The sequence below is a fragment of the Oncorhynchus keta genome, chromosome 18 (assembly GCF_023373465.1).
Source record: "Oncorhynchus keta strain PuntledgeMale-10-30-2019 chromosome 18, Oket_V2, whole genome shotgun sequence".
In the NCBI taxonomy this organism is placed as follows: Eukaryota; Metazoa; Chordata; class Actinopteri; order Salmoniformes; family Salmonidae; genus Oncorhynchus; species Oncorhynchus keta.
The window spans coordinates 37,728,956-37,742,960 of NC_068438.1; the positions used below are offsets into that span (position 1 = coordinate 37,728,956).

General features: G+C 51.3%; 1 protein-coding gene across 1 annotated transcript in view; it reads left to right on the plus strand.

Annotated features, from left to right (window-relative positions):
- Positions 1-14,005, plus strand: part of LOC118396894 (guanylate cyclase soluble subunit alpha-2-like) — a 161,074-nt gene that overhangs the window by 10,646 nt on the left and 136,423 nt on the right. Inside the window, exon 4 of the mRNA XM_052468009.1 lies at positions 4,919-5,757. Within this exon, the coding sequence (XP_052323969.1) occupies positions 4,919-5,757 (839 nt within the window). The remainder of the gene's footprint in view (positions 1-4,918; positions 5,758-14,005) is intronic.

Sequence of the window (14,005 nt, forward strand, 5' to 3'; positions counted from 1 at the left end):
CATGTGACTGAGTGGGTGTGTGTCGTACATGTGTAGCCCGTCGGTGTAGAGTTGTGTGTTGGCAGAATGTTATATACTGTACTCGATACCATCTACTGTATCTTGCCTATGCTGCTCTGTACCATCACTCATTCACATATTCTTTATCCCCTTACACTGTGTATAAGACAGTAGTTTAGGAATTGTTAGTTAGATTACTTGTTGGTTATTACTGCATTGTCGGAACTAGAAGCACAAGCATTTCGCTACACTCGCATTAACATCTGCTAACCATGTGTATGTGACAAATAAAATTTGATTTGATTTTGTTATTGGTACTGCCTGTTTACTTTGTGTGTGTGTGTGCTTTTAAGGACTTCTATGCTCTCTGTTTAGTCTCTGTGTGCACATTAGTGCTGTCTGCTAACTATGCTTAGTAAGGGATAGTGTGTGCTTTTTGATGCATCAGGGTTTGATTAGTGCTGTCTGCTAACTGCTTAGTAAGGGATAGTGTGTGCTTTTTGATGTATCAGGGTTTGATTAGTGCTGTCTGCTAACTATGCTTAGTAAGGCATAGTGTGTGCTTTTTGATGCATCAGGGTTTGATTAGTGCTGTCTGCTAATAGTGTGTGCTTTTTGATGCATCAGGGTTTGATTAGTGCTGTCTGCTAACTATGCTTAGTAAGGGATGGTGTGTGCTTTTTGATGTATAAGGTTTTGATTAGTGCTGTCTGCTAACTATGCTTAGTAAGGGATAGTGTGTGCTTTTTGATGCATCAGGGTTTGATTAGTGCTGTCTGCTAACTATGCTTAGTAAGGGATAGTGTGTGCTTTTTGATGCATCAGGGTTTGATTTGTGCTGTCTGCTAACTATGCTTAGTAAGGGATAGTGTGTGCTTTTTGATGTATAAGGGTTTGATTTATGTCCAAATGTGTGTGTGTGTCAGTTTGACTCACCAAAAAGTCCTGACATTTCACAAAAATGAAGCTGTGTGTGGAATAGGTGTGTGATTTATAATGTTTACACTAGAATAATTATTCAGCTGCACTTTGCAACTAAAAGCAACACCTCCACACGCATGCACATGAACCCCTCACACCCTACAGCTACCTTCTAATGAGGAGACCCATCTTGGTGGAGCTCTGGCAAACACACTTCTTCTTGACCTCTTTCTGCTTTTCTCTTTCTCTCTTCCTTCCTCTCCCTTTCCTGTCTCTCCTCCATCCCTCTTCTTCCCTAATCCCGCTCTCTCCTCCTTCCTCTCCCTTTCCTGGCTCTCCTACCTCCCTCCTCTTCCCTAATCCCTCTCTCTCCTCCTTCCTCTCCCTTTCATGGCTCTCCTACCTCCCTCCTCTTCCCTAATCCCTCTCTCTCCTACCTCCCTCCTCTTCCCTAATCCCTCTCTCTCCTCCTTCCTCTCCCTTTCCTGGCTATCCTACCTCCCTCCTCTTCCCTAATCCCTCTCTCTCCTACCTCCCTCCTCTTCCCTAATCCCTCTCTCTCCTCCATCCTCTCTCTTTCCTGGCTCTCCTCCCTCCCTCCTCTTCCCTAATCCCTCTCTCTCCTCCTTCCTCTCTCTTTCCTGGCTCTCCTCCCTCCCTCCTCTTCCCTAATCCCTCTCTCTCTCCTACCTCTCTCCTCTTCCCTAATCCCTCTCTCTCCTCCTTCCTCTCTCTTTCCTGTCTCTCCTACCCCCCTCCTCTTCCCTAATCCCTCTCTCTCTTCCTTCCTCTCCCTTTCCTGGCTCTCCTACCTCCCTCGTCTTCCCTAATCCCTCTCTCTCCTCCTTCCTCTCCCTTTCCTGGCTCTCCTACCTCCCTCCTCTTCCCTAATCCCTCTCTCTCTCCTACCTCTCTCCTCTTCCCTAATCCCTCTCTCTCCTCCTTCCTCTCTCTTTCCTGTCTCTCCTACCTCCCTCCTCTTCCCTAATCCCTCTCTCTCTTCCTTCCTCTCCCTTTCCTGGCTCTCCTCCCTCCCTCCTCTTCCCTAATCCCTCTCTCTCTTCCTTCCTCTCTCTTTCCTGTCTCTCCTACCTCCCTCCTCTTCCCTAATCCCTCTCTCTCCTACCTCCCTCCTCTTCCCTAATCTCCCTCTCTCCTCCTTCCTCTCCCTTTCCTGGCTCTCCTCCCTCCCTCCTCTTCCCTAATCCCTCTCTCTCTTCCTTCCTCTCTCTTTCCTGTCTCTCCTACCTCCCTCCTCTTCCCTAATCCCTCTCTCTCCTACCTCCCTCCTCTTCCCTAATCCCTCTCTCTCCTCCTTCCTCTCCCTTTCCTGGCTCTCCTCCCTCCCTCCTCTTCCCTAATCCCTCTCTCTCTTCCTTCCTCTCCCTTTCCTGGCTCTCCTACCTCCCTCCTCTTTCCTAATCCCTCTCTCTCCTACCTCCCTCCTCTTCCCTAATCCCTCTCTCTCCTCCTTCCTCTCTCTTTCCTGGCTCTCCTACCTCCCTCCTCTTCCCTAATCCCTCTCTCTCCTACCTCCCTCCTCTTCCCTAATCCCTCTCTCCTACCTCCCTCCTCTTCCCTAATCCCTCTCTCTCCTACCTCCCTCCTCTTCCCTAATCCCTCTCTCCTCCATCCCTCCTCTTCCCTAATCCCTCTCTCTCCTACCTCCCTCCTCTTCCCTAATCCCTCTCTCTCCTACCTCCCTCCTCTTCCCTAATCCCTCTCTCTCTTACCTCCCTCCTCTTCCCTAATCCCTCTCTCTTACCTCCCTCCTCTTCCCTAATCCCTCTCTCTCTCCTACCTCCCTCCTCTTCCCTAATCCCTCCCTCCCTCCCTCCCTCCCTCCCTCCCTCCCTCCCTCCCTCCCTCCCTCCTCTTCCCTAATCCCTTTCTCTCCTCCCCCTCCATCCTTCTGTCTTGTGCTGAAGTACTGATGGTTATTAGGTTAAAGCACAACCTGTTCCTCAGTGTTCTCCCTCCATCTCTCTACCTCCCTCCCTCCATCTCTCTACCTCCCTCCATCATCTCCATCTACCTCCCTCCCTCCATCTCTACCTCCCTCCCTCCATCTACCTCCCTCCATCTCTCTACCTCCCTCCATCTACCTCCCTCCATCTCTCTCCCTCCCTCCCTCCATCTACCTCCCTCCATCTCTCTACCTCCCTCCATCTCTCTACCTTCCTCCCTCCATCTACCTCCCTCCATCTCTCTACCTCCCTCCCTCCATCTACCTCCCTCCATCTCTCTACCTCCCTCCATCTCTCTCCCTCCCTCCATTTCTCTCTACCTCCATCTCTTTACCTCTCTACCTCCCTTCCTCTCTCCCTCCATGTCCATCTACCTCACTCCCACAAGCTCTCTCTCTACCTCCTCCATCTACCTCCCTCCCTCCATCTCTCTCTACCTCCCTCCATCTCTCTCTACCTCCCTCCATCTCTCTCTGCTTCCCTCCATCTCTCTCTAGCTCCCTCCATCTCCCTCCCTCCATCTCTCTATCTACCTCTCTCCTTCCATCTCTCTCCTTCCATCTCTCTACTTCCCTCTCTCCCTCCATCTCTCTACTTCCCTCTCTCCCTCCATCTCTCTTCTTCCCTCTCTCCCTCATCTCTCAACTTCCCTCTCTCCCTCCATCTCTCTACTTCCCTCCATCTCTCTCCTTCCCTCCATCTCTCTCCCTCCCTTGCACTTACATCCCTCCTTCCCTCCCTCCGTCTCTCTACCCTCATCCCTCCATTTCTCTCCCTCCCTTGCACTACATTCCTCCCTCCCTCCGTCTCTCTACCTCCCCCTCAATCTCTCTCTACGCTCCTCCCCCCATCTCTCTCTACCTCCTTCGCTTTACCTTCCTCCCTCCATCTCCCTCTTCATCCCTCCTTCCCCCCATCTCCCTCCCTCCATCTGTCTACCTCCCCCCCTCCATCTCTCTACATCCCCCCTCCATCTCTCTCTACCTCCCACCCTCCCTCTACCTCCCTCCCTCCCTCCATCTGCCTCTACCTTCCTCCATCTACTTCTACCTCTTTCCATCTCCCTCTACCTCCTTCCCTCATACTGTCTACCTCCCTCCGTCTGTCTACTTTCCTCCCACCATCTGTCTACCTCCCTCTCTCCATTTCTCTCAACCTCCCTCTCTCCATCGCTGTCTCAGCCGTGACATGCTTGTAAATGTCAGCATGCTCCTCACCATACCCTCATTACCTAACCCACCTGTGTGTGGTTTGTCCTTTTCTGTGTGTTGTCCAGCCTGTTGTGTTCTCTCTGTTTGTTATGCATCAGGGTTGACTGATCAGTCAGAAAAACAGCAAGTGTGTGTGTGTGTGTGTGTGTGTGCTCTAAAGCTGACTCTAGATCAGCGTTCTGCTCTGCTTGTCCTTCACAGTAAATAACTCCCTACGGCCCACCCATGGCACTCCAGCTGTGTTCGTTTACTTTGATGTTGTGTTGTCCTTACGGTGTCCTGAAGTTGTTGTTGTGTTTGTGTGGTTCTGAGGTTGTGTTTGTGTTGTCCTGAGGTTGTGTTTGTGTTGTCCTGAGGTTGTGATTGTGTTGTCCTGAGGTTGTGTTTGTGTGGTTCTGAGGTTGTGTTTGTGTTGTCCTGAGGTTGTGTTTGTGTTGTCCTGAGGTTGTGATTGTGTTGTCCTGAGGTTGTGTTTGTGTTGTCCTGAGGTTGTGTTTGTGTTGTCCTGAGGTTGTGATTGTGTTGTCCTGAGGTTGTGTTTGTGTTGTCCTGAGGTTGTGTTTGTGTTGTCCTGAGGTTGTGATTGTGTTGTCCTGAGGTTGTGATTGTGTTGTCCTGAGGTTGTGTTTGTGTTGTCCTGAGGTTGTGTTTGTGTTGTCCTGAGGTTGTGTTTGTGTTGTCCTGAGGTTGTGTTTGTGTTGTCCTGAGGTTGTGTTTGTGTTGTCCTGAGGTTGTGTTTGTGTTGTCCTGAGGTTGTGTTTGTGTTGTCCTGAGGTTGTGTTTGTGTTGTCCTGAGGTTGTGCTGGTGCTGTGTTCTAGGTGTGCAGTTCTGTGAGCTGAGGGAGCGTTTCGGGGAGGAGTTCTTCGGTCTGTGTTTCGAGGAGAACGAGCGAGTTCTAAGAGCGGTGGGAGGGAACCTGCAGGACTTCTTTAACGGCTTTGACGCCATCTTAGAACACATCAGAACCTCGACCGGACGCCGTGCCTCCTCAGAGAGCCCATCCTTTCAATGCAAAGACCCTCACGAGGAGGAGAGAGGAAGGGAGAGAGTGGAAGGAAAGCTTCTCCTCCTCCATTGCTTTAACCCCGCCCCTGTCGTGGGATTGGCTATGCCTGGTCTGATCCGAGCCGTCGCACGCCGAATCTTCCACTCCCAAGTTGTGGTGAAGGAAGCCCCTCCCCTAGCGCCCTTGTCGCCCAATGAGGACGCAGAACACTCAGGAGGAGACTCCACCCCTACACCGACCCCCTCTCCTTCCCCATCTGCCCCCGTCTGCCTCTCCTTCCTCATCAGAGAAACCCCACCCTCCCCTTCCTCCATCCCTCCCTCCTCGGTCACTCTTCCAACAGAGACCCCCAAGCAGACCCTCCCGCCCCTGTCCCTCTCCCCCACTGATCTGCGCATCGGTCCAGCAACATTCTGCAGGGCCTTCCCCTTCCACCTGGTGCTGGGCCCCAGCATGGAGCTGCTACAGCTAGGGGAAGGTCTGAGGAGGCAGGCTCGGATCGAGCCTCACCGGACCCTCTCCTTCAGGGACTGTTTTGAGATCATCTCCCCCAGGATCCAGCCCACCTTCCAGGCCATACTGCTGCGCCTGGCCTCCCCCTTCACCATCCGCACCCGGCCAGACTGCTCCCAGTCAGGCACCAAGGAGAAGGTATTTATGTACTGTCTGTGTCTACGTGTGTGTGTGGGCGAATCAGAAAAAGAGGCTAAAATGTTGTATAGCACTGACTGTGTTCAGGGAGTCTTCAGGTCAGGTTTCTGTCTTCTAGTAGCACTGACTGTGTTCAGGGAGTCTTCAGGTCAGGTTTCTGTCTTCTAGTAGCACTGACTGTGTTCAGGGAGTCTTTACAGGTCAGATTTCTGTCTTCTAGTAGCACTGACTGTGTTCAGGGAGTCTTCAGGTCAGGTTTCTGTCTTCTAGTAGCACTGACTGTTCAGGGAGTCTTCAGGTCAGGTTTCTGTCTTCTAGTAGCACTGACTGTGTTCAGGGAGTCTTCAGGTCAGGTTTCTGTCCTCTAGTAGCACTGACTGTGTTCAGGGAGTCTTCAGGTCACGTTTCTGTCTTCTAGTAGCACTGACTGTGTTCAGGGAGTCTTCAGGTCAGGTTTCTGTCTTCTAGTAGCACTGACTGTGTTCAGGGAGTCTTCAGGTCAGGTTTCTGTCTTCTAGTAGCACTGACTGTGTTCAGGGAGTCTTCAGGTCAGGTTTCTGTCTTCTAGTAGCACTGACTGTGTTCAGGGAGTCTTCAGGTCAGGTTTCTGTCCACTCGTTGCACTGTGTGATCTGTACATCACCTAGTGATATTAGTTGGACATTTAGATCTTTTTGATTGCAATAAGTTGAACAGCCTTAAGGTCTGCTACTTTGCAGAACAAATCATCTTTCCAAGCTATTGTTTTTTTTACCATACGTTGAGTTGAAAGATTAGCATGCAGGGAGCATACGTTACAGAGCCTAGGAAATTACATATACCATTGCATGATTGCTGTATAATTAATCTGCACAAGATCAGCTAATATTGATAATTCCAACACAAATGTACACAATTTAGTAGGTGTGTGTGTGTTTTCCTGTAGTTGTTTCTGCTCCGAGATTTTAATTGGATGGCTATGGTGTTGCAGTGGTTTTCAGAGGGTCATCTGGACAGATGATTATGAAATACACCAGTTTATGTTTACATATCCTCTTCTGAAAGAGCATTACCCTGCAGGTCTGTTCCACTGTTATAGCCCACACAAAACATCATCTAAATACATGGACATGTGCACACACAAGGACTAAAAATCTCCCCAAATCATCTGTGATCCTCTGTAGTGGCTTTAATCTGCTGTGGCTGTTCCCTGCATGCGTGCACACACACACACACACACACACACACACACACACACACACACACACACACACACACACACACACACACACACACACACACACACACACGCTCTTTTTTGTACAGTACCAGGAGCTCCTCTCCGCAGTCAGAACTCGAGCATCACTACATCTCTCTATCTTCCTCTCTCCCGCTCACTCCCTCGCTTTTATCTTTCTCTCCTCCCTCCCACTCGGCTGGCGTTCTATCACAGGGTTCCCCTCTCAGGCAGATATATGAGTGTCACTACATAACCCTTTCTGCTTTCCTGTCTTTGAGAATACAATATTATTCCACTGTTTTAAGGGACCTTAGTTGGGCCTGGGGTTGACCATTTTAGCTTGGTTGGGCCCCTTTCGCACACATGCACGCGCACACACACGCACGCACACACACGCACGTGCACACACACACATACACACACACACACACACGCACACATGCACACGTACACACGCCCGCACACACACACACACAGAGAAAAATACCGTTATTGCAGATGAAATGTGTCTCTGTGCGTCACCCGTGTCTCTCTGTTGGCGGTGGTTGGGTAACCACGGTGATGAATCAAAAAGCAGTGTGAAGTGTAGAGCAGGTCAATTCTGACTGAGTTAGCAGAAACACACACACCTCAGGTGGAATAACACAACCACCTGCCTTTCCCAACCAGCTCTCACAGTCTCACGTCAGAATTAGACGTTTATTCATGTTTCTCTATCGTCAAATTTCAAAATTGTTCCAAACATCAAATGTCTAAGTGTTTCAGGTTACATTTTGGCATTAACTCTGAATTTTTGAGGCTGGGTTAATATTAGGCATTAACTCTAAAATCTTAATGTTAGGCATTAACTCAGAATCGTTAAGGTAAGGTTTAATGTTTGGGATAGGCTTAAACAGAAATATCAAAAACAACTTTATATCGCTGGATTCTAACTTGCAATCCGCCATCCCCGTCGACAACGCCTTAGCAAAACCAATAACTACTTTAGGGTAAGAGCGCTAAATGTTGCCCCTAGTGGCCAGTTTCTGCATCATCTCCCAACGTCCTCAGATATGGATGGACATTGAATACTGGCTTGTATCACAGGTGACCAGGTTGGCCTTTCCCTGACACACACACACTGTGTTACTGTGGCATTAACACTATATACCCAGGCAGTGGAAAGGACACCATCGTGTTCCTGCAGCAATCTGAAAGTCTGTCCTTAGTGAGTGTGTCCTTAGTGAGTGTGTCCTTAGTGAGTGTGTCCTTAGTGAGTGTGTCCTTAGTGAGTGTGTCCTTAGTGAGTGTGTCCTTAGTGAGTGTGTCCTTAGTGAGTGTGTCCTTAGTGAGTGTGTCCTTAGTGAGTGTGTCCTTAGTGAGTGTGTCCTTAGTGAGTGTGTCCTTAGTGAGTGTGTCCTTAGTGAGTGTGTCCTTAGTGAGTGTGTCCTTAGTGAGTGTGTCCTTAGTGAGTGTGTCCTTAGTGAGTGTGTCCTTAGTGAGTGTGTCCTTAGTGAGCGTGTCCTTAGTGAGCGTGTCCTTAGTGAGCGTGTCCTTAGTGAGCGTGTCATTTGTGAGTGTGTCATTAGTGAGTGTGTCAGAGAGTGTGTCTTTGTGTATTTATGTTTGCATCAGGAGGAGTCTGTCAAAAAAGGGTTATAATAAGGTCAAATGTGAGCTAGCAAGGATCAAAACTTTCGTCAGGTGCCACGTTAGCAATACAAAACTTATTCTTCACACAAGAAGAGGCTATGTATTCAGCTAGTTTCATCACAGGATCATAGACTCGTATCAGAGCGGATGATAATGACATGTAGCTAGAATGCTATAAACCAAACTTAGCTACTTACCAACAACACACCAGTTTCAGGTTTGACGGTAGAAACCTGTCGAAGCCATTAGATTGTTGAACTTTATGGAAGCCCATTTTCACTAGAGTAGCTATTTCTCCAGCAAGGACAGGTTCTAACCACACGTCTTGTCTGGAGCAGAGGTTTCGGTGGGGATGTTTGTTTTGCGTGACCCGGTGCCCCGGGTGTGCAGGGTTTGCTCATTTTCAACCAATCCGTTGGTCCTCCTAAGGAGCATCGGGGCTATGGTAAGTGACTGCATCATGACTTACTTGAGGGTTTGGTTTGGATTACAATTATGTCAACAATTCATGCCCCCTTTTGCCTAATAATAGGTGGTGACACTTTGTTTCCTTGGAAAAGACTGGGCGAGTTTGCTTTCGAGAACTCTGAATTTATGACCAAAACTGCCCTATTTACACATTGTAGTCAATTTTGACACTACAATGAATGTTTCATTCTCATATCGATGACACAGAGGCCATTTAAAACTAGACAAGTTGGTTCTAAGGGGCAGTTGACCTTTAATAGTCAGAGCAGGGACAGGGATCTAAAACGCTTTCGGAAAGTATTCAGACCCTTTGACTTGTTCCACGTTTTAATACGTTTCCAGCCTTGTAATTCCCCCCTCATCAATCTACACACAGTTTACCATACTGACAAAGGAAATATGTATACAAAAAAAACACACGGAAATATTACACTTACAAAAGTATTCAGACCTTTTACTCAGTACTTTGTTGAAGCACCTTAAGCAGCAATTACATCCTCGAGTCTTCTTGGGTGTGACGCTACAAGCTTGGCACAGCTGTATTTGGGGAGTTTCTCCCATTCTTCTCTGCAGATACTCTCAAGCTCTGTCAGGTTGGATGGGGAGCATCAATGCACAGCTATTTTCAGGTTTCCCCAGAGATTTTCGATCATGTTCAAGTCTGGGCTCTGACTGGGCCACTCAAGGACATTCAGAGACTTGTCCCAAAGCCACTCCTGCATTGCCTTGGCTGCGTGCTAAGGGTCATTGTCCTGTTGGTAGGGGAACCTTCGCCTCAGTCTGAGCTCCTAAGCGCTCTGGAGCAGGTTTTCATCAAGGGTCACTCTGTACTTTGCTCTGTTTATCTTCCCCTTAATCCTGACTAGTCTCCCAGTCCCTGCTGCTGAAAAACATCCCCACAGCCTGACGCTGCCACCACTGTGCTTCAAATCAAATGCGCCGAATACAACAGGTGTAGCAGACCTAACAGTGAAATGCTTACTTACGAGTCCCTGACCAACAATATAGTTTTAAGAAAAATAAGTGTTAAGTAAAAAAAAATAGAGACGTAAAACAGTTAAAGAGCAGCAGTAAATAACAATAGCGAGGCTATATACAGGGGTTACTGGTACAGTCAATGTGCATGGGCACAGGTTAGTCGAGGTAATTGAGGTAATATGTACATGTAGGTAGAGTTAATATACATAGATAATAAACAGAGATTAGCAGCAGCATAAAAGAGAGGGGGGGCAATGCAAATACTCTGGTTAGCCATTTGATTAGCTGTTCAGTAGTCTTATGGCTTGGGGGTAGGAGCTGTTAAGGAACCTTTTGGTCCTAGACTTGGCCCCCCGGTATCACTTGTCATGCGGTAGCAGAGAGAACAGTCTATGACTGGGGTGGCTGGAGTCTTTGAACATTTTTAGGGCCTTCCTCTGACACCGCCTGGTTTAGAGGTCCTGGATAAGGCAGGAAGCTTGGCCCCGGTCATGTACTGGGCCTTACGCACTCTTCTGTAGTACCTTGTGGTCAGAGGCAGAGCAGTTGCCATACAAGGCAGTGATGCAACCAGTCAGGATGCTCTCGATGGTGCAGCTGTAGAATCTGTAGGATCTGAGGACCCATGCCAAAACTTTTCAGTCTCCTGAGGGGGAACAGGTTTTGTCTCTGTCTGTGGTACCAATGTCTCACTCTCCTTTTCCTTTACTCCTTTAACTTCCCCTCTCTCTCTCTCTCTCTCACACACACACACACACACACACACACACACACACACACACACACACACACACACACACACACACACACACACACACACACACACACACACACACTGATGCACACACACACTGATGCACACACACACACACACACACACACACACACACACACACACACACACACACACACACACACACACACACACACACACACACACACACACACACACACACACACACACACGCACTGATGCACACACACACACTGAAGCACACACACACTGATGCACACACACACTGATGCACACACACACTGATGCACACACACACTGATGCACACACACACACACACACACACACACACACACACACACACACACACACACACACACACACACACACACACACACACACACACACACACACACACACACACACACACACACACACACACACACACACACGCACGCACGCACGCACACACAAATACTCACACAAGCCCAGTTATTACTGATGCTGAGAGCCCAGACCTCCAGCTCTGTGTGTACACCTTTCTGCACACAGAAGAGACATCTTACTGACATGTCATCAGGACCCCCTCATCTCTCTCTATAGCTCCTTCACTCTGCCCCTTCCCTTTTCCTCTAACCCGAACCCCCACACCTCTACTCATAGCACCTAACCAGAACCCCCATCTCCCTACTCACAGCACCTAACCAGAACCCCCACACCTCTACTCACAGCACCTAACCAGAACCCCCACACCTTTACTCAGAGCACCTAACCAGATCCCCTAACCCCCTTCTCACAGCACCTAACCAGAACCCCCACACCCCTACTCACAGCACCTAAACAGAACCCCCCTCCCTCCTCGCTTCACCTAACCAGAACCCCACCTCCCTCCTCGCTTCACCTAACCAGAACCCCCACCCCCTCCTCGCTTCACCTAACCAGAACCCCCTCCCCCCTCCTCGCTTCACCTAACCCCCACCTCCCTCCTCGCTTCACCTAACCAGAACCCTCACCCTCCTCCTCGCTTCACACAACCAGTACCCCCACCCCCCTCCTCGCTTCACCTAACCAGAACCCCCACCCCCTCCTCGCATCACCTAACCAGAACCCCCACCACCCTCCTCGCTTCACCTAACCAGAACCCCACCCCCTCCCCGCTTCACCTAACCAGAACCCCCACCCCCTCCTCGCATCACCTAACCAGAACCCCCACCACCCTCCTCGCTTCACCTAACCAGAACCCCCACCCCCTCCTCGCATCACCTAACCAGAACCCCAACCCCACTCCCCGCTTCACCTAACCAAACCCCCACCCCCTCCCCGCTTCACCTAACCAGAATACCCACTTCCCTCCTCGCTTCACCTAACCAGTACCCCCACCCCCTCCCTGCTTCACCTAACCAGTACCCCCACCCCCCCACCCCGCTTCACCTAACCAGAACCCCCACCCCACTCCCCCTTCACCTAACCAGAACCCCCACTCCCTCCTCCTTCACCTAACCAGAACCCCCACCCCTCCCCTCCCTTCACCGAACCAGAACCCCCCACCCCTCCCCCGCTTCACCTAACCAGAACCCCACCCCCTCCCTACTTCACCTAACCAGAACCCCACCCCCTCCCCGCTTCACCTAACCAGAACCCCTCCCCGCTTCACCTAACCAGAACCCCCACCCCGTCCCCGCTTCACCGAACCAGAACCCCCACCCCCCCCGCTTCACCTAACCAGAACCCCCACCCCCTCCCCCCCGCTTCACCTAACCAGAACCCCCACCCCCTCCCCGCTTCACCTAACCAGAACCCCCACCACCCTCCTCGCTTCACCTAACCAGAACCCCCTCCCCGCTTCACCTAACCAGAACCCCCACCCCGTCCCCGCTTCACCGAACCAGAACCCCCACCCCTCCCCGCTTCACCTAACCAGAACCCCCACCCCCCTCCCGCTTCACCTAACCAGAACCCTCACCACACAACCAGTACCCCCACCACCCTCCTCGCTTCACCTAACCAGAACCCCCACCCCCTCCTCGCATCACCTAACCAGAACCCCCACCACCCTCCTCGCTTCACCTAACCAGAACCCCCACCCCCTCCCGCTTCACCTAACCAGAACCCCCACCCCCTCCTCGCATCACCTAACCAGAACCCCCACCACCCTCCTCCTCACCTAACCAGAACCCCCACCCCCTCCTCGCATCACCTAACCAGAACCCCAACCCCACTCCCGCTTCACCTAACCAAACCCCCACCCTCCCCCTTCACCTAACCAGAATACCCACTTCCCTCCTCGCTTCACCTAACCAGTACCCCCACCCCCTCCCTGCTTCACCTAACCAGTACCCCCACCCCCACCCCGCTTCACCTAACCAGAACCCCCACCCCACTCCCCGCTTCACCTAACCAGAACCCCCACTCCCTCCCCGCTTCACCTAACCAGAACCCCACCCCCTCCCCTCCCCCTTCACCGAACCAGAACCCCCACCCCTCCCCTTCACCTAACCAGAACCCCCACCCCTCCCTACTTCACCTAACCAGAACCCCACCCCCTCCCCGCTTCACCTAACCAGAACCCCTCCCGCTTCACCTAACCAGAACCCCCACCCCGTCCCCGCTTCACCGAACCAGAACCCCCACCCCCTCCCCGCTTCACCTAACCAGAACCCCCACCCCCTCCCCCCTTCACCTAACCAGAACCCCCACCCCCTCCCCGCTTCACCTAACCAGAACCCCACCACCCTCCTCGCTTCACCTAACCAGAACCCCCACCCCCTCCTCGCTTCACCTAACCAGAACCCCCACCCCCCTCCTCGCATCACCTTACCAGAACCCCCACCTCCCCTCCTCGCTTCACCTAACCAGAACCCCCCTCGCTTCACCTAACCAGAAACCCCACCCCCCTCCTCGCTTCATCTAACCAGAATACCCACCTCCCTCCTCGCTTCACCTAACCAGAACCCCCACCTCCCTCCCGCTTCACCTAACCAGAACCCCCACCCCCTCCCCGCTTCACCTAACCAGAACCCCCACCCCCTCCCCGCTTCACCTAACCAGAACCCCCACCCCACTCCCCGCTTCACCTAACCAGAACCCCCCACTCCCGCTTCACCTAACCAGAACCCCCACCCCACTCCCCCTTCACCTAACCAGAACCCCCACCCCACTCCCGCTTCACCTAACCCCCACCTCCTCCTCGCTTCACCTAACCAGAACCCTCACCCTC